The sequence below is a fragment of the Mesoplodon bidens genome (genome assembly GCF_964165515.1).
Source record: "Mesoplodon bidens genome assembly, chromosome: 14".
Classification (NCBI taxonomy): Eukaryota; Metazoa; Chordata; class Mammalia; order Artiodactyla; family Ziphiidae; genus Mesoplodon; species Mesoplodon bidens.
In genome coordinates, this window is record NC_138170.1 from 11,034,272 (window position 1) to 11,059,957 (window position 25,686).

A 25,686-nucleotide genomic window follows, 5' to 3' on the forward strand; every position below is an offset into this window, starting at 1 on the left:
GACACCAATATTCTAGTGTTTGCTTGATTTTTCAATCCTTTAGGCGCATGGATATATATGTCATATACAATTTTATGAATTAAAGTAAAAAAAAATGGAAAACCCTATTGCCATTCGCAGGACCCCTCCCCGTGCCCCCCTTCCCCGCATCAACCAAAATTGGAACTGGGGCTGACAGCAATAAGCCACGGTAGCCAGTCCTCTTGACCGAATACTGCCATCTAGTGGCAAGGAATGTAAACACCCTGGTTTATGCTGGAATCAGGAACCTGAGAGTTGGAACTCAGGTTGGCAGTACCAGGCGCGAGAGAAGGGAGCCACACGCTCTGTATTACTCAACTTTCTGCATGGCGTGAATGGGTAGAAAGAAACCCACTTCTGTTCCACCTAAAGCTGTAAACCCGAGTCGCCCAGGCTAGACCAGGGGCCTCCTCCTCTGTGAAGCCGTAGCTGCATCTCCTGAGCCCCAACTCTGTGTGCTGAGCCAGGCCTGTGCTTGCTTCCCCTGCAGCACTTCTCGGTTGGGCTGTGTGTGTCTTTCTGTCTGTCCCTATCCTTCTGCTCTGCAGACTATGGGATCCTGAGGGGCAGAGCCTGGAGCCTGGCCCAGAGCCTGGTACTTTTTTAGGTGTCCACTATATATAAAATATCTTTAATCATACATCATATATATATATATCTTATGGAATAAAAATGAGTGAATGGCAGAGTACGTGTTCATCACTTTAATAACGTCAGCTCCAGAGAATGAGAGCTCCACTCCTCTTAAATCTTTTTCTAAATGCGGAGGATACTGTGATGTTCTGCTCACATCCTCCTTCAGGAAGAAAAAGCTTCTTCCCCAGCGGCTGGGAATGGCTGGGAGAAGACCTTCAGCCCACAGCCTTCTTTGGAGATCGTATCAGCTGACGGTACAATTGTAGACGGTGATTGTATCAGCCTCGTCCAAGGTCATACCTCCCCCCGGGGTAGCTGTGTCCAATGACTGACCGATGCAGGAGTGATTTATAGAATCGTATCTGATTCCTGAAGATGCTGTGATGTCTCTAAGGTCTGCCCCCAGGGACCTAGTGTGCCTCCGTCCCCAAGCCCTGGCTAACTTGCTCCATTTCTGCACCAGGGGAAACGGACTGTTCTCCCCTCCCCTCCTACAGCTTGGGATACACCTCCAGCATTCCTGCTCCATCTTTTCAGGTAGCTCAGCTGAGTGTCATAGGTTTTTTTAAATGTTTCCTGTGTTTTAAACTGTTTCCCTTCCCTCTGTGCCCCTGTGTGACTCGCATTGTTTCCTGGCCCTGGTGCTTTCCCTCCTTCCCTTGGCAGGTGTTTTCCTGACTCTGCTTGTGGAGTCCTGTTGTGAGATAGATGGTCAACAAGTTCCGAGTCTCCCACAGGGTATTCAGACAAATACTTCCCACCTTCACTCTCTGCCTGTCATTCTACTTAGGAAGAAGCTGCTAGACCAGGGTGGACATGGGTTTTCTGTAAAGGGCCAGATAGTAAACATATTAGGCTTTGCGGGTGTGGGGGAAAAATGTCACCTGCCGTATCAGTAAACAAAAGATGTTGGGGCCATCAAGCCATTGGCCACTGCAGCCTCCACCGACTGTATACCCTGAGGGGACTCAGGATGGAGAAAAGCAAGATACTGGCCCTGGACAGCTGCGGTGCATATAGAGGGAATTATTTCAATGAGCCCAGACTCTTACATCTTCCCATACATAGAAAAGCGCTCAATTCATTAACTTGAGATATCTGGTTTCCTTTAATTAATAGTAATCTCTTAATGTTCCGACTACCTGGTCTTTGTTGCAAAAAATCCTATATATCCAGGCTTCTCCCTTACCTCTTCAGAGCAGTCCCTCAGAGCTATCTGAGAGGCTGCCTCCCGGGCTTAAGTCTTCAGCCAGTCCACTGAATAAAACACAGTTCTCAACTTCTGTGCCTTTTTTTTTCAGTTGACATGGGCCATAGGGTCTATGGTGCAGCTTCTCCACTCCATTGTCTTAGTGCAAAAGCAGCCATAGGCGGTACTCAGATGAATGGGCACAGCTGGGTTCCAGTAAAACTGTATCCAGAAGAACAGGCAGTGGGCCAGATTTAGCCCATGGGCTATAGTTTGCTGACCCCTGTCCTAGACAGTCAACATCTCCTCCCAGCCTCGGCTTGATCTATGACTGTCCTGCCTGACTCATGTCCCATGTTGTCTCAGGCTTGCTCTCTGTGACCCTGACCTGTGTCATCCACATGCTGTGTACAATACCTGTGTCAGCTTGATGGTCACTTGTCGCTTTGTAACTCACCTGAAGTAATAAATTATTATATGTTGGCCTTACTCTTTTGTCTTTCTATAATTTGTTGAGAAAGACAAAATAGAGTAACCACACTCAGAGCAGCATTAGTTATTAAAAAGAGTTAACTGATTGTTCTCATTCCCGGTCAGGGTGCTGGTAAGAACCTTGGGACCAGGAGGAAGGGAAGCTGTCAGGGTAGAGAGACGGAAAAGCATCTCCATGGCTGTAGTAATGTCTTCCTTCCTCCTTAAGCAAATACTTTATGGGGCATTTACTATATGACAGGCACTGTCTGAGCACTGGGGATAAATCAGAGAATGGCACGGAACTATTCCCTATTTTCCTGGGAGCTTCCATTATGGTGAGGAGAAACCAGTGACTCTCTAGGGTGTCTGGTGGTGATAAGTTTATGGAGAAGGGTAAAGCAGCGTAGAAGGATAACTACGTACCGTTTTAGACCGAGTGGTTATGGAAGCCCTTTCACATTAGGAGATCTTGGAGCAAAAGCCTGACTGTGCCAAGAGGAAGAGCATTCTGGGCAGAGGACAAAGCAGTTGCAAAGACCTGAAGTGGCGCCATGTTTGTCATGTGGAGGAAGAGGTGGGCACCACTGTGGCCCGAGCAGATAGAGCGAGGAGGAGAGTATAGGGGATGAAGTTAAATGTTAACGCTCTTATATTTCTAATTGCCTCTAAAAAGGAGCTGTTGCTCCAATTATTTCCTGAAATATGAATCCAGGCTCATTGTCATGAAGGATGTCATGCTCTATACTAAGAGCTCATGATTTCACTAACCCCTTCATGAACTTCTGTGTTGCACATTTTTAGGTGTCCAAGCAAAGGCCATTTGGAAGCACTGTATTGTGAGCATTACACTGAGTAAATCTTCCTTACCACCCGTGAGAGAGTCCCCATAAAAAGCTTCCTCTCTATCCCCCCAAATCCTTTTCCTATTTCCCTAGCTGCCATTTTTGCCTTTATTCAAGGCAGCTTGTTAGCTCATTGTTCTTTTATTTATTTATTTATTTATTTTTGGCTGTGTTGGGTCTTCATTGCTGCGCGCGGGCTTTTCTCTAGTTGTGGCGAGCAGGGGCTAGCTACTCTTCGTTGTGGTGTGTGGGCTTCTCATTGCAGTGGCTTCTCTTGAGGAGCATGGGCTCTAGGCACACAGGCTTCAGTAGCTGCAGCACTTGGGCTCAGTAGTTGTGGCTCGCAGGCTCTAGAGCACATGCTCAGTAGTTGGGGCGTGCAGGCTTAGTTGCTCCGTGGGCATGTGGGATCTTCCCGGACCAGGAATCGAACCCGAGTCCCCTGCACTGGCAGGCGGATTCTTAACCACTGCACCACCAGGGAAGCCCTCCTTGTTCTTCTTGAGGTTTTTTTTAATTACAACGGTCAAATGCAAAATTTCTCTAAATATGCCAACAGATCACTTGAATCAGAGTCACCTGGGGCACTTGTTAAAAATAAAGATTCCTGGGTCCCTGCCACTGACTTTCTGAATCAGAATCTTAGAGATGGCACCCAGGAATCTGCATTTTAAACAAACTTCTTAGGTACTTGCTACTCAAAGTGGGGTTCTCAGACCAACAATATTGGTCTCGCCTGGAAACATGTTAAAAATGCAGAATCTCACGCCCCACCCTGGATCTCCTGAATTAAAATCCGTATTTATCCTGAATTAAAATCCGTATTTAACAAAATCCTCAGGTGAAGCTTTGGTATGTTAAAGTTTGAGAAGCATAGGCCTAAATGATGTTTATATACCTTGGAGTGTGAGAACCACTGAACTAACACCATCAAAAGGTTCTTAGAATAGGGTCTACATTCGGGTTTGGGCCATGGGAAATGGTTGCTTGGCTCACCTAGAGGAATAAGAAAGCTAGACAGCCTGCAGATTCCTTTCTGCATTTAAGATCACTTCAGTCTATGCGGATTGTCTAATTCTCAATGTATGCAACTGCAAAAGTGCGTTCTCATGCTGAAGCTTGAAACTTTCTTGCTGACCATTGTTTTCCAGGGATGTTTAACACAGCCACCACTAGTGTGATGGAATTTCACACTAGTATCCAATCAACTTCTGTAGGCTGGCCTTTGCTAAATGAGTTACCAGTGACATCCAGGTGGCTGCTATTTTAAACAAGTCAATTTTGTTTTCTATGCATTTTATTCATTCATTCAATAAGCATGTACTGAGTGTGGCCAGTAACTGTTCTAGGGGAGAGAGTGGTGGATACAACAAATAAGGTCCATGCTCGCATAGAGCTTCCATTAGAATAGAGAGGAGAGAAAAACAGCCAACAAGCACATGAGTCTGAGAGCAATAAATGCTATGAAGAAAATTTAAAAAGAGCAACACAAAGTAACATTAACTGCAGAACTGTTTGTACTCTTCTCAAATGTATTCTACAAGTTTCTCAAAAGTTATTGAGTAAAACCAGTTATCAGTACATTAAAAGGCATCTCTCATTCTTATTAATTAGGCGCAATTACTGCTATTCCAAATAAATTCAGAAATGGAGGAAGTTATTTAGTACGATAGAAAAGGGTGCATAACTAATACATATAAGAACCATACAGGGACTTCCCTGGTGGTCCAGTGGTTAAGACTCCACCCTTCCAGTGCTGGGGAGGTGGGTTTGATCGCTGGTCGGGGAACTAAGATCCCACATGCCCTGGCGTGGCCAAAAAAAAAAAAAAAAAAGAACCATATATATAAGAAGCATCCAGCAATAGAAGATGCTTGGTTGGTTATGAGCATTGTAACAAACTCTGCGGCATCTTATGGCATTTTTACCATGGGTCTCAGTTTCCCTGGCCTTTGAGTTATTAAGTACACTTAATGCAGGGGATGGAAACTCTTTGCAGGTCCCTGCCTGACCTATATTCCTCTCTGGGAATGGCCCCTCTGGCCGCTGTGTGAACTCCATGACAACAATCTATAAGCTGAGCAGTGACCAATCAGACTTTCTCTTTCAGGAATTTGAGACCCACTCAGACTGGAGTCAGTCAACCGCAGGTGCGTGGACTTCTATGGATGTGGACACCATGTGTGGGCCAAAGTTTGGAGGGCAGGTAACTTGAGTAAGCAGAGACCACAGGTTTAGGAGAACGTCATCAATAGAAGGAAGATAGCAGAAGTAACGGCAACACCAGAGGGCGGCCATTCCCTCCATCCCCATGAGGCCCAGTGGGACCACCTACAGCGACCAAGCCCGGCCTAGAGGCAAGTCTAAACCTTATCCGGCATCTACCACATCCAGTTCCACAAATTTTGCCATCTAAGTGGGTCAGGTCCCAGGAGCAGGGACGTGAATCCAAGGGCGTTTGGCTATATCTGGAAGACATTTTTTCACGTCTTGCTTTTTTTCTTTAAAATAAACTGGGGAGGCGTTTTACCCTAGAATATATCTGTGCTTAATAAAAAGTGTTTTCCTTCAAAACGATGTCATGTATCCCTGTGGATTCTGAATTCCTGACTCACTAGCCCTAGTTTGAGAAACAGTTTGTCAGCCTTCCAGTCTTCGTAGGTGGGAAGCATGAAGCCCAGAGACGATGAGGGCCTTTCTTCTTTGCATCTTGCGCTCAGTTCTCTACCCTGAAACGTGCGACCATGTGGTGCTTCCGGGGCTGCAAGGAAGATTTAAGAGACTGTGAATAAAGCGCTTAGCAAAGTGTCAGAAAAGCATACTAAGTGAGGAATAAATGGTTTCCCTCTCGTTATCATTCCCTGTCGCTCCCTCCTCCACCTCTTCCCACGCAGCTTTCTTCCGCCCTTAGCCTCCCTGCCAGGTGGCCCGGCTCATCCTCCGACCGGAAGCTCGGCCGCTGCCCCCGTGTCCCGCGCGCACGTCCGGAACCGGGCACTCCCGCCGCGCCCGATCCGCCTCCCGGGCCTCGCCCCGCCACTCCCAGAGCCTGGCACCAGGTAAACGCGCCCGGCCCGGACCCCGCAGCCCTCCCACTCTCCCGCCCAACCAGCCGATTCCGGGGCGGGGATTGGGGTTCCGCCCTCACACGAGCGGGCGCCCCAGCGGCCGAGCCTCCAGCACGCGCGCGCCGGCCCCGGGCCCCCTCTCCGGGTCCTCTTCCGGCGATCGCGGCGCCCTCTCCGGGGTAATCGGTAGCGAGACTTTGGAGCTCTGGAACTTTCGCTCAACCCGGATTTCAGCGTGGCTGGATCGGCCTCCCTAACCCCTTCAATCTCTAGTTCGGGCGCTGCGACTTGGAGAAACCTGGCAGGGTTGAGGGTTCCCGATGCTTTGCACCTTTGGCAGGAATTCTGCAATTCTTGGAGAGCCCCGACACTGAGAAGTCTGCGGGGTTGTCAGAGGCTGGGAGTGGAGCCTTATCCCTAAGACCTTATCAAAACCGTCTTGGCCCAAGACCAGGTCAGCCGGAGGACCGGTGCCCAGTGACCTTGGAGAGGCCGGCGCCTGCCGTGGGCCTGCCGGGGCCTCCACCCCAGGGGCCGCAGTCTGAGGTCAGCGATCGGCTGCCAGGGGTTCGGCCGCAGGGGTTCAAGTCTTCCCCATGGCCTCACCCCTGCTCAGAAATCTCTTCGCCTCCCGGAGGAGCCCTTCTTGAAACGTTTCCTTGTCTTGCGGTGCTCTCTTGTTTCCCTTGCTTTTCATCCAGATTATTGGTCAGAGTTTTTCTGACCTGTCTCCGCTCTGGAATAGGGCCCAGCGGAGTCACAGGGGCAAATTATTAAATCATGCGCCAGAGGTCACTTAGTTCAGTCCCCGTCGGATGCTTAGAGCCCCCGTACAGCAGTCCAGCCAGAGTGCCTGATTTTTTTCGTCAGGTTCTCCACGGTCCTGTGGCAGTGGCTTCTCTCTCCAGTTTACCTTACACTGAACCCAGTGGTGTATAGCGCATGTAGCTTTGCCGTGCTGGCCTCAGAAGGCTGCCCCTTGGGGTCTTTGGATAGAACAGCGGCGGCGGCCCTTCCTGTTCTTATCAGTCCACTTCTTCCCACTGACATATGCAGAGCCCGGCCTCAGGCCCTCTCCTTTTTTTTTTTTAAAGTTTATTTATTTATTTTTTAAATTAGTTTCTGCTTTATAACAAAGTGAATCAGTCATACATATACATCTGTTCCCACATCCCTTCCCTCATGCATCTCCCTCCCTCCCACCCTCCCCATCCCACCCCTCCAGGCGGTCACAAAGCACCGAGCTGATCTCCCTGTGCTCTGCGGCTGCTTCCCACTATCTATCTACCTGACGTTTGGTAGTGTATACACGTCCATGCCTCTCTTTCGCCTTGTCACAGCCCACCCTTCCCCCTCCCCATATCCTCAAGTCCATTCTCAAGTAGGTCTGCGTCTTCATTCCCGTTTTGCCCCTAGGTTCTTCATGACATTTTTTTTGAGTGAAGTTAGTCAGAAAGAGAAAGACAAATACCGTATGCTAACACATATATACGGAATTTAAAAAAAAAAAAAAATGTCATGAAGGCCCTCTCCTTTGTTCCTGGGCCAGGTGGAGCCGGGAACAGAGACCAGCGCCCCAGGAACGTGCATTCCGCAGATATTTTCTTTCGCGCTTCTCTGTAGCTCTGACTGCCCTCCTGCTTGCCACAGCTTCTTTGGCAGCCCGGTTGTCTTATTTCTTTTAATCTGACCCCGGGAAGTGGCCAGGCACGATCGCCCTCCCGTTACTCCGGGGTCTTGGGTAGTATGCATTGGCTTTAACCCTTGCCACAGCGTTACAGAAATTACTCTTTTGCTTGAAGGCACTGCTAGCCCTGTGCCCTCCCACCCTGTCCTGGTTTGTGAGACACTGGGCCTTCTTTGCTGACTCCCTGCAGTTGGCTTTTGGAGTTGCCTGATTTCATTTCTGTGCTGTGCACCCCTATACAAGGTGATATGTCCCAGTTTGCCTGAGACGGTTCTGGCTTATCCCCGTTGTCCCAGCATAATTATTAATAATGTCCACTTTCACTTTCAAAAGATTCATGATTTGGACAGTTCCACTGGTCTCTGCCTCTCAAAGCTGGATGCATTCGTGTTTGTAGGCTTGGGAGTGGCACAGGGCAGCCCAGGTAGGACTTGCTCTGGGCCCAGATGTGTTAGTCACAGTCTAGGGAACCAGAATTCCTCCAGGTCCATGCTAGCTCATTCCCTTTCTCATAGGTGGAAGGCTTCAGGTGGCTTTGTCCCCAGAGGGCAGGGGTTCCCCGCTGGCCCAGGCACAGAAATAAGTCCAAGCTGGTACTGAGAGCTTTGTCTAGTCAAATTCATCCCCAGAGGTGTTGTGGGGATTTATAATCAGAATTCACAGCCACGATCCAGAGGAAGGTGTTCAGAGCTCAAGCCTAGATGCTTGACATGGTGCTTTGGCTCCTGGGAACCTAACTGATGTGAAGTGTGACCAGAGTTAGGCCTGGGGTGCCCTTGGACCCTACCCCCTTCCATGCTAATCAGAGTTCTGCATCCAGACAGGACCAGTTAGCCGGGCCAGATGATAGTAAGAGTAGCATATCAGCACTTCTGACTATTTTAGGATCAGGCTGAGAGGTAGGACACTGGTTGTCACCTGGGATGACTAACCGTACTAGTTTTCCTGGGACTGAGGGGTTTCCTGGGACTTGGGACTTTCAGTTTTAAAACTAGGAAAGTCCCGGGCAAACTGGGTTGGCCACCCTATTCATCCTCCTTGCTGCATATGAGACCCACCCAAGGAGCCTCATATAGAGATTTCAGCTTAATTGATCCAGGTAGAGTCCCAGGTAGGGGTATTTTTTTAAACATTCCCAAGCTGATTGCAACAAGACTACCAGAGTGGAGAACCATTAGGTTATAGGCAGCATTGCTAAAAATCCATTGAAGGTGATGATGATGATGATGATTATTATTATTTGTGGTACGTGGGCCTCTCACTGTTGTGGCCTCTCCCGTTGCAGAGCACAGGCTCCGGACACGCAGGCTCAGCGGCCATGGCTCACGGGCCCAGCTGCTCTGCGGCATGTGGGATCTTCCCGGACCGGGGCCCGAACCCGTGTCGCCTGCATTGGCAGGCGGACTCTCAACCACGGTGCCACCAGGGAAGCCCTGATGATTATTTTTTTAGCAGAAGTAGATACATCTCTCAAAAGGCAGTAGAATCAAGTGTGTCATCCTCTCCTTATCGAGAGGGGTATCAAAATGGCACTTGCCTTATTATTGTTATTCCTTTTCCCCACCCCAAGGACTTCTTCCTCATCAGTAAGGACCAAATGTTCTCCTTTCCCAGAATGCTCCAGTACCCCCTCTCCCATGGTAGTAGGTCAGTAGAATTACCTCATTTTGATTGGAGAGGTCAGGATTTGCACAGTCTCAGGTGAAGCTGGCCTGAGATTTCACAGAGCTCCAGCCTCCCAGTCTGGATGATGGCCCAGGGGCTAGCCAAAGGGGCTGGGTGTACTTCAGCATCGTTCCAAGGGGTACTGAGCTTGGAGATCAAGTGTCTCTGGGACTGTTCCCTCTGCAGGCCTCCAGGATCATGTGGTACGTCAGTACTCGGGGGATGGCCCCACGGGTTGACTTTGAAGGGGCCCTTTTCTCTGGCTATGCTCCGGATGGGGGCCTCTACATGCCCGAGGAGCTGCCTCAGCTGGACAGAGAGACCCTGCGTCAGTGGAGTGTGGTCTCCTACCCCAGCCTGGTGAAGGAGCTGTGTAGCCTCTTCATTGGCCCCGAGCTCATTCCAAGAGATGACTTAAACGGTGAGCAGACCCTGCCTTTCTATGCTCCCATCTCACTCTTCTGCCAGCCCAGCCCACCATGGAGTGACACATCCATCATTTAACCCCTAGGAGGTCCCTAGCCACATTTCCGAAACTTTGGAGTTTTTTCCAAATCCCAGAATTGGAAATATCCCCAAAGGGTTAATTCATTCCAGCTCCAACCTCCAGAGAGATGAATGCCAAAGTGATCTGCGGAAAATTATTATTATTATTATTATTTTGCTTATTTTTAAAGAACCCTTTCAAGGGATTTCGCTATTGTCCTGAGATGCTTGAATGTGGGGTATTTCCTTCCTGCGTATGAAACACCCAGACCCTCAGACTGCTGTTTTATCTCCTTTAATGGTCATTCCAGAAGGGACTTTTAGAGTGTTCTGGACCAGCTCATTTCAGACTGTTATGTGCCCTCAGATTCTCTGTGGGAATACCTTTAAAATGCAGATTCTGATTCAGTAGGTCTAGGGTGGGCCTGAGAATTCTACATTCCTATCAAATGTCCAGATGATACTGGTGCTCCTGGTCCATGGACCAGATGTAATGGTGAGAGTTTGGGGCTGAGAAGAAGAGGACCCAAAATGTAGCTCGATGACCAGCACTGATGGTGTTGCCTGGATACATATTAGAATTCTCAGACTTCTCTGACCTACCGATCCAAAACCTGCGTTTTAAGATCCCAGGTGATTGGTTCGCTAATTAAAGTTTGAGAAACACTACTCTAGATGACCTTAGCCTTAGGTAGGATTCTAAGTAAACCATCTCAAGGTTCTGGCATCACAGGCGTGAGATTAAGTAATGCAAAAACAGACAAATACGTCTCTGTCTTTAGGAAGGAAAATTAGAAGAGATGAGACATTTGATTTGTTTCTTATGCAATTGTTTAATTGAATCTCATTGGAATACATGCACACAAGAAATCTAAATAAAGAAGAAATGTATAAAGTAAAAAATGAAAGCCTTACAGCACCAATTCTGGTCTCTGGGGCCATCACTATGAGGAATCCATCAACAGTTTAGTTCATGCCTTTTCAGACATTTTCCCTAGGATTAAACAATTATATTCATACCCAGTATCCTTTATGATAAAAAATTCTGGTCTTTTTATCTGGTAACAAGAGACAGAAACTTCCAATGTAAAAGTGTAAAGAGACTGAGAGTGAACTTGAGGGACAAGAGAATGGCCTTTAATCACTGTCCAACCTCCCCTCTCTCCCCTCGCAGATCTGATCGACCGAGCCTTCAGCAGATTCCGACACAAAGAGGTGGTCCATCTATCCAGATTGAGGAATGGGCTGAACGTGCTGGAGCTGTGGCATGGGGTCACCTATGCGTTTAAGGACCTGCCCCTGTGCTGCGCAGCACAGTTCCTGCAGTACTTCCTGGAGAAGAGGAAAAAGCACATCACCGTTGTTGTAGGTGTGCATCATGGCCGTGCGCCCTGGAGCCCTACAGTGCCCCAGCTTGCCAGTGTCCACCCACAGGATGCCCTCCACTGATGTCTCTCGGGGAGTGTGTTACTGGTTCTTCTAGAGCAGGGTTCTTTTTCTTAAATTGAAGTATGGTTGATTTACAGTACTCTGTGTGTGTGTGTGTGTGTGTACAGCACAGTGATTCAGTTATACATTAACTATCTATCTATCTATCTATCTATCTATCTATCTATTTATCTATCTATCTATTCTTTTTCAGATTCTTTTCCCTTATAGGTTATTACAAAATACTGAGTACAGTTCCCTGTGCTATACAGTAGGTCCTTGTTGGTTATCTATTTTATGTATAATAATGTGTATATGGTAATCCCAACCTCCTAATTTATAGAGCAGGGTTCTTAAACTTTTCTTGTGCCACAGACCCTTTTGACAGTCTGGTGGAGGCTGTGGAACCTTCTTAGAAAAATATTTTACATACATAAAATACACAGAAGATATGGCGCCACGCTCACAGATGCCCTGATTTCTATCCGTGGATGCCTTGGAGGTTCAAGGACCCCAGATGAAGTACTGGGCTCCTACCCTCCAGGATATTGCCTCACTTGGCGACAGTGCTTTAGGGGCCCTTTCTTCCCTTTTCCATCTCCCTCGTCCTAAAGAGGAGGGCTCCTCCTTCTCCCCATCCAGGAACTTCCGGGGACACAGGGAGTGCAGCCATCGAGAGTGTTCGGGGGGCAGAGAACGTGGACCTCATCGTTCTGCTGCCCAAAGGTCGCTGCACAAAGATTCAGGAGCTCCAGATGACGACCGTGCTGGGAGAGAATGTCCACGTGTTTGGAGGTGGGTGCCGGGACAGGGGCTCCGGGGCCAGCATGGCTTTGCCTCGAGTGGTCTGTTTTGGGAGATGGGCTGGAACAAAACTAGCCAATTGACTAGCTGACCACCCTTCCTCCTCCCCTTTCTGTCTCCTTCCCTTCCTTCATCAGTCATATTTAGAGGTTGGTGTATGCCTTGCCTTAGCTCTGAGCAAGCTCATGGCTACACAGTCTCAGAAACTACTGGACGTGACAAGTGCATAAACCAATACTGACAGGACAACCGAGGAAGTGCAGGTTGAAAACCATACCCCAAAGAGGGCCACTTCCCTGCACGTTCACCCTGCTGGTGCCATATCTACAGGCAGCTCCCCAGAGTCATAGCCTGAGCCAAGTGACTCGGGTTCTGTCCCAGGCCACTGAAGTCCAGATGGCAAAAACACGTTTAATAATTATTTGTAAGAGAATGTGCCGTTGCATGTTGGCAGCTCATGCCCTCCCTTGCAGCGCTGAATCAACTAAGCTATGCACTTGGTTAGCAGGTCTAAGTATTTAAAATAAGAAGCTACTCAGTGGGACGCATCGCTAGTGACCCCCCTTCCTGAGCCACATCATGAATCGTAGCGTTTTGTGTTTGCAGAGAGGCAAAAAGCCATCTCCTTAATGTCTGGCCATCTGTTCTGAGTGCATTTAATCATTACGGAGTTCAAGAGTGTAGGAAGGCGGGATGAGTTTGAGTGGAGCCATACTTTTTATTTCTAATTTCTACCTCTGACACCCTACTACACCCCAGGTAGCCCCAAGGAAGGGGTTGGAATATGAGCAATAGGGGTCTTGGTGAGGTTTTGTGCACTGTGGCCTTGGGCAAGCTGTCCAGGTGGCCTGGCTTGGCTTGGTCACTCACCTGGCAGGACACCAAATGTGGTGACAGAAAACCTTCCTTCTATAACTGGCCTGGCCTCCTGTTATAATCCCATAGATGATGTTTTTATATAACACCAGTTTTGTCAAGGACCAAAAGAACAGTGAGAACGAACCTTACCCACGGGAGTAGCATGAATATTCTTTGTCCATTTGTTCAAGGGCAAACAAAAAGTCCCTTCTACTCTTTTCTTTAGCAAGCACATACGCATTCCACTGAAAAGTTTATGGTTTAGCTAAGGCGGGTGTTGGCAAAAATCTTACACCTGAGCCTTAGTAATGAATTACCCATATCTGGCTGCATTTTTCTGCAGTCATGGCAAGATTTTAATGTACAAGATTCAGGTTCCTGAGTGTCCCTGTTACACCCTAAGCACCAGAATTGCTATTTATGAATCTAGGACTGTCTTTACCTAGAATCAAAGCAGAGAACAGCTTTTTGTACCTCTGTTCTGCACCTACGCCCTTCTCTCCTTGTACACAGATATCGGAAGGCTTTGACCTAAGGGCATGTATAGAAGCACCTTTCCTGACCACGGGGTGGAGAATGGTGCACATTTGAAAAATAGTGGCAGGGACTTCCCTGGTGGTCCAGTGGTTAAGACTCCGCGCTTCCAGCACAGGTGGCGTGGGTTCGACCCTGGTTGTGGAACTAAGATCCTGCATGCTGTGTGGCATGGCCAACAAATTTTAAAAAGAAGAAAGAAAGAAAAGAAAAATAGTGGCAGACACGTGGATGGTGATGAATACAGTATGTCACAAATGTGCTATTGCCTGAGCCAAAGGACATTTCTGTTTCATACATGTTCTGTGCTTCAAGAAAATAAGGCAGGAACCTTTAAAGGAATTAGTTTTTGTTTCCAAAACAGGACTGTTCAAATTCTTCCTTTCCTTTCTGGAATCTTCTGATTTGGTTTCCAGGAGGACGTGTGTTAGTTCGGCAGCTAATGGTGGGCACGTGTCTTCCGTTGGTCTGGTGAGCTCAGGGAGTGGAGATGGGCCACCTGGATTGTTGTGCGTTGGACCCTGAGGTTTTCTAGAGTCATGAATTTCCATATACATTGTATACTTCGTTCTTCTTAAGCACAGGATAATCAGCAAGCGCTAGTTATATATTACTTGGGATGTTTTTGGTTGGAAGTAACAGAAAATCTAACTGAGACTGGCTTGAACAGGGATATTTTTCAGCTCATGTCCCTGGAAGTCTAGAGGTGGGATAGGCTCCCGACTGGCTGGTTCACTGCCGTCAGGGAGCCAGGTTCTCTGCTCCATCTTCCATTCAGCCTCGTTCCTCTTGTGGCATATGGTGGTTCCTGAAGGTAACCAAGTCTCTCTTCCTGTGGCTCTCTCTTAAACACAGGGAATCTTTTCCTGGCACCCCAGCAAATACCCACCCTGTACATGGATCTGGAGTCAGTCCTGCACCCTCATGACTGCTACACGACAAAGGGTGGAATGAATAGTAACCTCAGTGCCGGGCTTCCCTGGTGGGGCAGTGGTTAAGAATCCGCCTGCCAGTGCAGGGGACATGGGTTCGAGCCCTGGTCCTGGAAGATCCCACATGCCGTGGAGCAACTAAGCCCGTGCGCCACAACGACTGAGACTGTGCTCTAGAGCCCGTGAGCCACAGCTACTGAGCCCGCGTGCCACAAGCCCGAGCACCTAGAGCCCGTGCTCCGCAGCAAGAGAAGCCGCTGCGATGAGAAGCCCGTGCACCGCAATGAAGAGTAGCCCCTGCTCTCCGCAACTAGAGAAAGCCTGCACGCAGCCACAAAGACCCAACTCCGCCATAAATAAATAAACAAATTTATTTTAAAAAATAAAGACATAACCTCCGTGCCTACTCTGACATTTCCCCTGATGATCTTCCCCCGCTGTCCTCCAAGTCTGGACCCAGTGCAGAAACAGACCCAGGTTTCAGATAAGAGAACAATATTGGCTTGATTGCTGGTTGGGCTGGGCTGAGGAGTGCAGCTTGGCCTGGGAACCCAGTGGGAAGAGCGAGTGTTTCCCTCCAGCCCCTGATGGAGGACCGTGAAGTAAAGCTCAGCCTCTCACCGTCTCACGATCAGATAAACCACCCCCAGAGACTGGGGAAGTGGGCATGGAATACAAAGAGGAATTCTTCCCCCAATATCCCAGAAAGCTGACATTTTCTATCTAGTTTTAGATGATGGTAGAGACATTGGAAATGTGACCCCAAGGATATGAGACATAGTTTGAGTGAAGGTCCCAGCAGGATGGGCTCAGCCTAGGAGCACATGCTGACCTTATGGGCACAGGCTGGCCCCCGGGGGGTTCTTCATGATAACTCCCTCTCCTCTCTCCTCTGACAGTGGAGGGGAACAGCGATGAGCTGGACGAGCCCATCAAGGCCGTGTTTGCCGACGTGGCCTTTGTCAAGGAGCACAATCTGATGAGTCTGAATTCAATCAACTGGTCCCGGGTCCTCGTGCAAATGGCCCACCACTTCTTCGCTTACTTCCGGTGTGCACCAGCCTTAGACTTGCACCCACCGCCCCCCGTGGAGGTGGTTGTACCATCGGGGGCTGCCGGTAACCTCGCAGGTAAGGAGACCCCTGGGCGGAAATGGGCTTTCTAGAAAAACGCCTGTGGTCCCCATCCTGCCAGGTGCACTTTGGTTGAGGAGAAAGGTTGGGTCCTATGTGATGGGAAACGACACACAAGAAGCTTCCAGAAAACTTCCCCCAACTCCCTGGGGGGACATCCTGGCCGCTTGCCACAGGGGGAGGAGGATGGGTTAACCCTGAGGTGCTCCGGCTGCCTGATCTGATGTGTTTGCTCAGCAGAGCGTGGGGAGACTAGGTCAAGGTTCAGCCGCTGGCCCGGCTGGCAGTGCCCTGTGCCAGGAACGTGGACTTTCCTCCCAGCTCCAGCCAGCTGCCCGCTCTGAAGATAAGGGCTCGCCTGGCACAGCGTGTTTTCCCTGGAGACCGTGTGATGTGGAAAGAGACCTGGACTTAGGCTTCTGGGCCCAGTCCTGTCCTTTACTAGCTAAACGTCTTGTCCCTTAGACTCAGCTCCTCAGCTATCAAAGGGAGATTGGAACACTTATCATATCTCTCAGGACGACCACGGGGCACAAATAAGATTCTTTATGCGTGTATGTGAACTTTGTGAGGGTCAAGAGCTATAGAGCTACGTGGCATTAAAATCATTTCCTATAATAATACTTAACATTTGTAAAGCACTGACTATGCATCGGGCACTGCTCTAAATGCTTCCCTTGTATTAACTCCTTAAATCCTCACATGCGCCTATGAGGGGAACGGTACTATGATTTCCATGTTATAACGAGGAAGCTGAGGCACAGAGAAGTTGCTCAGCCTGCCCCTGGTCACACAGCAGTCAGTCCCAGAGCCAGGATGGCAGCCCAGGCAGGCTGGCTCCAGAGCCTGAATCCTCACCAGCATGCAAGGCTGCCTCCTGATTGGCGTAACTTCTTTTCTGATGGTTCTGTTCATGGCATCGCTTCTGATGGGCGTCCAGGACAGCTTAGGTGAGACCATGAAAGTATCTTAGCGGTCAGGAGTCTTCCTGACTTCAGCTAACACAGGGGTGGAAAGAACAGCAAGCTGGCTGTTGGACAAGGATGGCCCAGCCTTCTTCCCATCCATGGCCGCCCATGTGCATCACCCTCCAGGGAGTGATGCCAGCTGCACATGTCCCAGTATCTGCCACAGTGCCTGGCACAAAAGCAATGTTTGCAGAGGGAACTCCGATCTAGCCCTGCTCCGTCAGGAACTAGCTGCTTGACCTTAAGGCCCTGGACACAAAAACAATGTTTGCAGAGGAGACTCCGATCTAGCCCTGCTCCGTCAGGAACTAGCTGCTTGACCTTAAGCCCCTGGACCTCTTGAGCTTGAGTCTCCGTTGCTCCTCTGTCATACAAGGATATCATGATGTTTACTGAAGATCACGTGAAATAAGACTGTGAATGTGCTTCACAAAATTAAGAGTGATGTTGGGTGGTGCGGTTGTCCTTAACTCCTTGTACCTACTCATCAGAGATCAACCATTCATGGCAGTAGGAACCTTCCCCCAAACTACGTTGCCTTTCTGGGCTTTCCATCTTTCAGGGTGAGGAATTCCTTGCTTGTTCCATGCAAACAGACATGCTATTAGGGTAGACGGAGGCTGCTGCTCTGACCCCCTCAGTCCCTTTCCAGGGGACGCAGTCTGAGGGCGCTGGTTCTAGGAGACTGAGTCAGGGGACTCAGCATGTGCTCTAGACTTAGATAAACCTAGTTCACATCCTTTGTCTGCCACTTAGCAGGCTTTGGATGGGTCATTTCAACTTCTCAGAACCTCCATTTTCTCTTCTGCAAATGGTGGCAAGCATGTGTCAGTACCTGCCTGGGGGCAGCATTTGGCACGGGAACAGTGTCAGGGCACAGTAACCTTCTCCTACCCTTTCCTTCTTTTTTTTTTTTTTTTTTTTTTTTTGCGGTACGCGGGCCTCTCACTGTTGTGGCCTCTCCCGTTGTGGAGCACAGACTCCGGACGCGCAGGCTCAGCGGCCATGGCTCACGGGCCCAGCTGCTCCGCGGCATGTGGGATCTTCCCAGACCGGGGCACGAACCCATGTGCCCTGCATCGGCAGGCGGACTCTCAACCACGGTGCCACCAGGGAAGCCCCATCTTTCCTTCATTTTTTTGTAACAGCTTCATTGCTCTATGATTCACATATCATACAATTCACCCACTTAAAGTATACAACTTAATAGTTTTTAGTGTACACAGATGTGGGCAGCCATCACCATAATCAGTTTTAGAACATTTTCAGCACCCTAAAAGGAAGTCCTATTCCTTTAGCAGTCATTCCCCATTTCCCCTCATCCCTCCCAGCTTTAGGCAGCCACTAATCTATTTCGTCTCTATAGATTTTCCTATTCTGGACATTTTATATAAATAGAATCATCCAATATGTGGCCTTCTTTCACTTAGTGTAATGTTTTCAAGGCTCATCTATGTTGTAGCACGTATCAGTACCTTATTCCTTTTTATGGCTGAATACTATTTTATTGTATAGATATACCACATTTTGTTTATGCATTTATCAGTTAATGCACATTTGGATTGTTTCAGTGTTTTAGTTGTTATGAATAATGCTGCTATGAACATTTGTGCTTAGGTTTTTTGTGCGGACCTGCTTTCAGTTATCTTGAGTATATATAAACTAGGAGTGGATTTCTGGGTCACATTGGAACTCTGTGCTTAACTTTTTGAGAAACTGCTGGACTGTTTTCTGAAGTGGCTGCACCATTTTACATTCCAACCAACAGTGTATGGGGGGGGGTTCCAGTTTCTCCACATCCTGACCAAGACTTGTTATTGTCTATCATTTTGATTCTAGCCATCCTAGTGCGTATGAAGCGGTATGTCATTGGGGTTTTGGTTTGTGTTTTCCTGATGACTAATGATGTTGAGTATCTTTTCATGTGTTCATTGGCTATTTGTATATCTTCTTTGGAGAAATATGTACTCAAGTCCTTTGCCTATTTTTTAATTGGGTTATTTGTATTTTTATTGTTGAGTTGTAAGAAATCTTTATACATTCTGGCTTCAAGTCCTATATCAGATATATGATTTGCAAATAGTTTTTCCTATTCTGTGGGTTGTCTTTTCATTTTCTTGATAGTCTCCTTTGAAGCACAAAAGCTTCAAAAAGCACAAAATCTTCTTAATTTTGATGAAATCCAATTTATCTACTTTTTTTTCTTTTGTTGTTTGTGCTTTTGGTGTTGTGTCTAAGAAACCATTGTTCTCCTCTCTTAAGCTGGGTTCATCGCTCAGAAAATGGGCCTGCCCATCCACCTGGTCGTGGCAGTGAACGACAATGACATCATCCACAGGACCGTCCAGCGGGGAGACTTCTCTCTGTCTGAGGCCGTCAAACCAACCTTGGCATCAGCTATGGACATTCAGGTGGGGCCTGTGAGGTGACGTGCAGGTCTGACCCAGGTGTTGGTTGGGTGGAGGTGGACAAGGGCTGAGGTCAGCGTGACCCTCGGGACCCTGCCTTTCTGCCCAGGTGCCATACAACATGGAGAGGATCTTCTGGCTGCTCTCTGGTTCTGACAGCCAGGTGACAAGAGCCCTCATGGAGCAGTTTGAAAGGACCCGAAGTGTGAGTCTACCCAAGGAATTGCACAGCAAGGTCAGTTACCACCCATACACCATGGAGAAGGGAAAGGGTGCAGCCATAAGACCAGACTTGGGGTTTGAAAATCTGTTCAAGGAAAGGGGATGCTTGTTTCTTGAGTACCTCCTATGAGCCTGGCACTTCTGCAGTCACTTCCTGTGGATTTCTTTGTTGAATGAGGAGAGGCAGTAGAGGTTATTGGTTTAGAGTCAGGTGGGGCTTAACTCCAAGCCAGCTGTGAGACCTTGGACCAGTTTCTTAAATTCCGTGCTTCAATTTTCTCATCTATAAAATGTGGATAAAGAGAATGCCTGCCTCATAGCATTGTTGAATTTTAAGTCAAATAATACCCATGAAGAACTTGGTATACTGCCTGGCAATATAGGGCTTAATATATTAACTGTTGTTTTTATTTATTATTGTTTATTTCCAATAATAACTGGAAACCACTTTTCCCATCCAGTATGAGCAGAGACTATTGTTCTATTAGCTTTTTTTTTTTTTTTAAAAAAAGGAGAAATTTTATCTCCTCAGATGGGTAGGAGCCTAGGGAGGGATTGCTTTTATTTTAAGGTAACCTGGTGATGAAAACTTATTTAATATAAAAAAAGAATTTCATATGTTGAATTTGCTTTTAATTTTCTCTGCCACATTCCCACCAAATCATCATCCAGACTGTGTATATCTCCAGTGCCTAGGACCTCACTACCTCACATCAGCTCTAATCATTATGAAGTTCTTTATGTCAAGCTAGAACCTGTTACTTTTTAGCTTGTGCACTGGTGAGCCATCTGATTCCCATACTTGAAGAGAATCTTCATTTACCTGCTAAGCCTTCCTGGGTCCTTTAGCTGTCCCTTACATGATGTAATTTTCAGTGGTCAATGTCCACCTTAAAGGGTTGTCTGCAGAGCTAGATACACCCACACAGACTGGAGTGGAATTTCTGTCTTCTGGAATCTATGCTTCTTTTGATGCAACCTGTCTTAATTAGTTTGGACTGCTATAACAAAGTACCACAGACTGGTGGCTTAGAAACAACACAAATGTACTTCTCACAGTTCTGGAGACTGGAGGACTGAGGTCAGGGTGCCATGGTTGAGTTCTGGTGAGGGCCCTCTTCTGGGTTGCAGTTGGCTGCCTTCTCATATGTGGAAGGAGATTTAGCTAGCCCTCTGACCTCTTCTTATAAAGACACTAATCCCATTCATGAGGGCTCCACCCTCATGACCTAATTATCTCCCAAAGGCCCCACCTCCAAATACCATCATATTGGGGTTAGGGCTTCAACATATAAACTTGGGAGGGACACAAACATTCAGACTGTAACACAACCAAAGTTCAACTTATTTAATGGTTTGTATTGACATCCACAATCCTTCTCCTCATGTAAATGAGATGCTCCATGAAGACAGACACCATATCCCCCAATTCTTCGTTCCCTCCCCTGCTGTACACGTAGAAGATACTCCAACTGCTGGAACAGCATTCATTCATTCATTCATTCACTCATTTGTATTACGTATTGACCATGAGTCAGGAGCTATGCTTGGTGCTGGAGATACAAAGATAAATAAAACACATGCATTGTCTTCTGTGAATCCTAATGGGTCAGGAAGGTATCTAAATAATTTATAATACCCTGTGGTCTCTATTGGTTGCTGTTGAGTATATGCAGGGCTTTTGGCACATTATAAGCATGCAGTGAATTTTCAGAGAATGATCAAATAAACCGTCTACACCAAGGGAGCACTGGGAAGGGAGTCTTCCTTTGTCTAAAGGTAGTGGGGAGTTTTCCTAAAGGAGGTGCCACAAGAGCTGGGTGGGAACTGACGGGAAGCTATTCTCACATCCACAGGAAGGGGGCGTGCCAACAACAAAGCAGCAGGAATGCTTGAGCGCCCTTACCCTGTGTTCTGTCCGTTGTTGAACAAGACTATATACACTTAATTTGCTGATTCATGAGCCAAATTCTAACTAAATGTGTTGACCTGAAACTCAAAGGTATCCTTCCCCTAACTTGAGTGAATCCATTTAGAACTGGGAAACGTGAGAAACCAGATTTTTTCTCTGAGCTGAATCTGAGCCATTCCATCTGAGTGTTTCATTCGAGTTTCTGGTGCGTATCTGGCTATGTTACATGATGGGAATTTTCTCCCCTTTTCCCCACTTCCCCTCAGCCCTGATTCCCACCCCTCTGACCCTGAAACCTGTCAGCTTTCAGAGGCTGTAGTGTCTCAGTCAGTGTCAGACGAGGCCATCACCCAGACCATGGGCCGCTGCTGGGAAGAGAACCAGTACTTGCTGTGCCCTCACTCGGCCGTGGCCGTGAGCTACCATTACCAGCAGGTGGACAGGCGGCAGCCCAGGTACAGGTGGTGGGTGCCTGTGTGTCGGGGGAACCCCTTGGCTTTCAGGGGTCCTCCTCTTCCCCAAGCAGGGGAGAGAGGAATGTGAACAAATGGCCTTTTCTTTTTGGCTGCCCCTTGCTGCATGCGGGATCTCAGTTCCCTGACCAGGGATGGAACCCGTGTCCCCCTGCAGTGGAAGCGCGGAGTCTTAACCACTGGACCGCCAGGGAAGTCCCACAAATGGCTTTTGTGAGCATGATGGGTGCTGCGTGGCACTGTGTCCTGAGACTGTGATCCTGGGAGAGGGAGCTGGGCCTCCAACAAGGAGGAGCAGTTTGCTTGCAGAGTCACTGCAGAGATAAGTTCAAGGGACCAAACGTGTCTTTCTCTCTCTCTCTCTGCACCCTACCTCTCCCCTTCCCCTGTTCCTCCTCCTCCCTCCTGGCCTTGGTTCTCTGCCTGTCCCTCTGTCTTCTGTCTTCCGCCCCCTGTCCCCACCTGCCCCGCCTCCGCAGCCCTCCCCGCTGTTGTCTGGCTACCGCCTCTGCAGCCAAGTTCCCGGAGGCCGTGCTGGCTGCCGGGCTGACCCCGGAGACTCCCGCGGAGATCCTCGCCCTGGAGCACAAGCAGGCGCGCTGTACCCCGATGCGGAAGGGTGACGACTGGACGCGGATGCTTCGGGGCCTGATTGAGGACCTGAGCCGGCAGCGGCAGGGGCGCTTCCGGAAAGCGCTGGCATAGCCAGGCTGGAGCTGGCTTCCTTTAGGCTCCGGACCCTGGGAGGTGTCTCCTCTGAGCTGCCTTGTGCACCTTCTCTCCATGCTTCGGACCCTGGGAGGTGTCCCCTCTGAGCTGCCTTGTGCACCTTCTCTCCATGCAGGTGCAGGAGTTTCTCAGGGGACTGCCCAGCTGGGTCTGGAGCCAGTGGGCTGTGTGCTGTTCCCTGGCTGTTCTGTGCTCTCACCGTGGCTGGCTGGCCGTGTTGGACCTGGTCACCGGGGAGGCGGGGAGGGAGTCGTGGATGATTGCTGGGGGTGCACCCCCAGGGCCAGACAGTGCAGGAGCATCACTGCTTCCTGTGAAACTTTCAGGGCCTGCAAATCAGAAGTCTGGGGCTCAGGGGCAACCTTGGCTCCAAGATTTTGGACCCCCAGATCCTAAAACCTGTGCAGGTGGGGCCCGCTGCATCCATTACTACAGGTCTGGCTCTGAGCCTTAGTTTATCTGGTCCCCAGGTCAGATCCAGAGGTCTTGGCCACAGGGCTTCCACCCTGTCAAGCGTTGGGAATCCCTGGAATAAAAGCGCAAGTTCAGTGTGATGGTGACTCTGCGTGTGCCTGTGGGCAGAGCCCGGTGCCTGTCAGGTGGTGGTGGTGGTGCCATGGTGTCCCGCATCCATCTGCTGCCCCAGGTTGGCAGCGGGGCAGGTGGCACAGGAGTCGGGGTTCAGGATCACCAGATCCAGGCCATGTAGGAAAGCAGGGGCCTCAAACTAGGTCAAGTGGCCCTGTTGCTCATGTACCAGGTTCACCATACTTATTAAACCAAGTCATGATCATAGCAGCAAGAAGCAATGATCCCTTTTTAAACACTAAATAAAAGTCCAAATGCCTACATTTCCACAGGTACCTCCATAATCACGCTGCTCCAGAGAAGTCAGGTGGTTCTTTCCACTGAAGACACGACTGACGGTCCCCCCTCTCCATGCCTTTGACCCTACACTTGCCTCTGGGAGACTGTCCTTCTTTGACGAACCCACAAGTCCCATTTCACAGGCTATTTGTCTTGGTTCCTGGTACTTGCTTACTGTGTCTTGTTTACTCATCAACCCAGCTGGAAATAAGGACCCCTGTTTCCGAACTCTGGCAGAACTGCAACTAGCTTTCTTGAGGTGTGTGTTCCCTTCTGCCCTGTTTTATGGTTATCCACTTGAGACATTATCTTCCTGTCTCTAAGCTCCTTGAAGATAGGAACAATTGTTTAACGCAAGGGCTAAAACTTTTTGGATTTGCCCCTATCGATTAAAAAACTTTTAATATGTTCTCCCAACATATGTGTACTAAATTATGTATAAACTACACAGACCGTGTGCTAAAATAGACACGAAGGAATAATAACAACACCTATATTTATCTTTTCACCCCATTCTCCAGTGGATTGCCTGTGGGCCTGTCTTTGGCAGTTCTGGTTGAACACAGTGCCTGGTACATTCCAGAACCAGCAGGAACCAGGGGCATAGCTCCCCTGTGATTGCACATCTGCCAGATACTGTGCGATGACTCTCAAAGTGTGGTCCTTGGGTTTATCCAAAATACACTCTCCTGGCCCCTACCCCAGACCTTCAGAGGCAAATCTGTGGGCGGGGGTGCACCATCTTCAGTCCTTACAGATGCCCCAAGTAAGTTTCAGCCCTCTCATTCGGGAAACCTTGGCCAGAGGCTTTAAGTATATAAATAATTCTCTTCCACAGGGAGATAGGCTTTGTTTTCACAAGGGCATGCTTTCTTCCTGCTACTGTTTTCATGATCTAGCCTGCACTGTGAAATTCAGGAGCCACTAACCATATGTGACTGTTGAGCCCTTGCAATGTGAATAGTCTGACTAAGGAACTGAATTTTAAGTTTTATTTAAGTTTAACTTACATTTAAATTTCAAAACTATTACTTGATTCAGTCATTGGAAAGCTTCTAGGTATGATTGGAAAAATGCAGATATGTGAATCTGCTTTTTCAGCTGTGAAATTTATGAAGTACGTGAAATACAGATAAGTATTTCCAATGAAAATTCAATGTTCTGATTGACATGTGTCACAAATGTAAACTACATATTGGATTTCAAAGACTTCCAATGAAAAAAATCTAAAATATCTCATTAATAATTTTATACAGATGACCTGTTGAAAGGATGATATTTTGATGTATTGAGTTAAATAAAACATGTTATCAAAATTAATTCCGTCTTTTTCCTTTTCCTTTTCCAAGGACATTTAAAGTTATATATGTGGTTCGCCTTTGTCTCACATTTTATTTCTATGGACAGCAGTGATCTAGGCTTTGGGTACACATGAACACACGGCAGATAGTTGTGGATTTAGTTATATTACTGGGTTCAAATCTCATGTAGATTGAGGGAGGGGGTTAGACAAACACAAACATGTGTACGTCAACACAAGCCTGAGGCTCTGGTCTCTGGGGGCCCCTCCGGAAGGCAATTGAGGCAGGCACAGCGTGGAGGTATTTTTGGCCCCTAGAGGGCGCTGTTACGACCACTCTGAGGGCCGCTGTGAAAGGAGCCAGTGGGCAACTTGCCTCCAAAGCTGCCTTTCCCGGCGCCCGAAGTCTAATGGAGCTTCTGGGCCACCCAGCTTGATCTCTGCCTGCTACTTCCATATCAGAACCACTAGCCCCGCGTCTACTTGGTGCCCAGGGGCTGAAAGGAGAGGCCGGAGGGCATCCTCTTACTGGAAAACTTGACATTGAAGCATGGCGTTCAGTACGTAGAGAGAGGGCAGGAATGCGGGACGCACAGGGGGATGGGCGAACACTCCTAAGGGAATGACCAGGACCCTTACAGCCATCAGCACCTGACAGCTTCGAGACACTTTAATATCCACAAGAGCGTATCTGATGGAGCCCCCAGGACCCATTTATCCATTAGGCAAGACCAGACTGTTACTTCGGGTTCGTGAGATATTTAGAGGCCCATGAAAATATTTTTATTTCTATTAAAAGAAACAATGAATATAATTCGGCTTGGATTATACTCATCTTTATACCAACAGAGTAGTAAAAAAGAACTTTAAATATTTTTTGTAGAAGAACCCCTTGAAAGCAAAAGTGCCTGGAGCCCACGAAAGTCATAATGCGGCCCTCATAGGACCTGCTCTATGCCAGATAATACTTCACCAGAATCAACTAATTTAATCCTGACAGCAAGCTGTGAAACATCTATGTTTTAGAGCTGAGGGAACCTGTCAGGGTGG

The 25,686-nt window shown here is 48.2% G+C and overlaps 1 protein-coding gene across 1 annotated transcript; it reads left to right on the forward strand.

The window, feature by feature from the left end:
* Positions 1-6,188: 6,188 nt before the first annotated feature.
* THNSL2 (threonine synthase like 2) lies at positions 6,189-22,548 on the forward strand. Its single transcript, XM_081254101.1, has 9 exons — positions 6,189-6,221; positions 9,769-10,003; positions 11,243-11,437; positions 12,139-12,291; positions 15,524-15,754; positions 18,988-19,136; positions 19,243-19,368; positions 21,571-21,722; positions 22,220-22,548. Exons 2-9 carry the CDS (start codon positions 9,781-9,783, stop codon positions 22,443-22,445), a joined length of 1,455 nt encoding a protein of 484 aa, XP_081110227.1. The 5' UTR covers positions 6,189-6,221; positions 9,769-9,780; the 3' UTR covers positions 22,446-22,548.
* Positions 22,549-25,686: the final 3,138 nt, after the last annotated feature.

What these genes read in the sequence shown, in the direction of transcription:
- THNSL2 (XM_081254101.1), top strand. Translation starts at nt 9,781, where the DNA reads ATGTGGTACGTCAGTACTCGGGGGATGGCCCCACGGGTTGACTTTGAA. An exon ending in TCCAAGAGATGACTTAAACG is followed by an intron (nt 10,004 to 11,242) that starts GTGAGCAGACCC and finishes CTCCCCTCGCAG; the next exon opens with ATCTGATCGACCGAGCCTTC. An exon ending in GCACATCACCGTTGTTGTAG is followed by an intron (nt 11,438 to 12,138) that starts GTGTGCATCATG and finishes CTCCCCATCCAG; the next exon opens with GAACTTCCGGGGACACAGGG.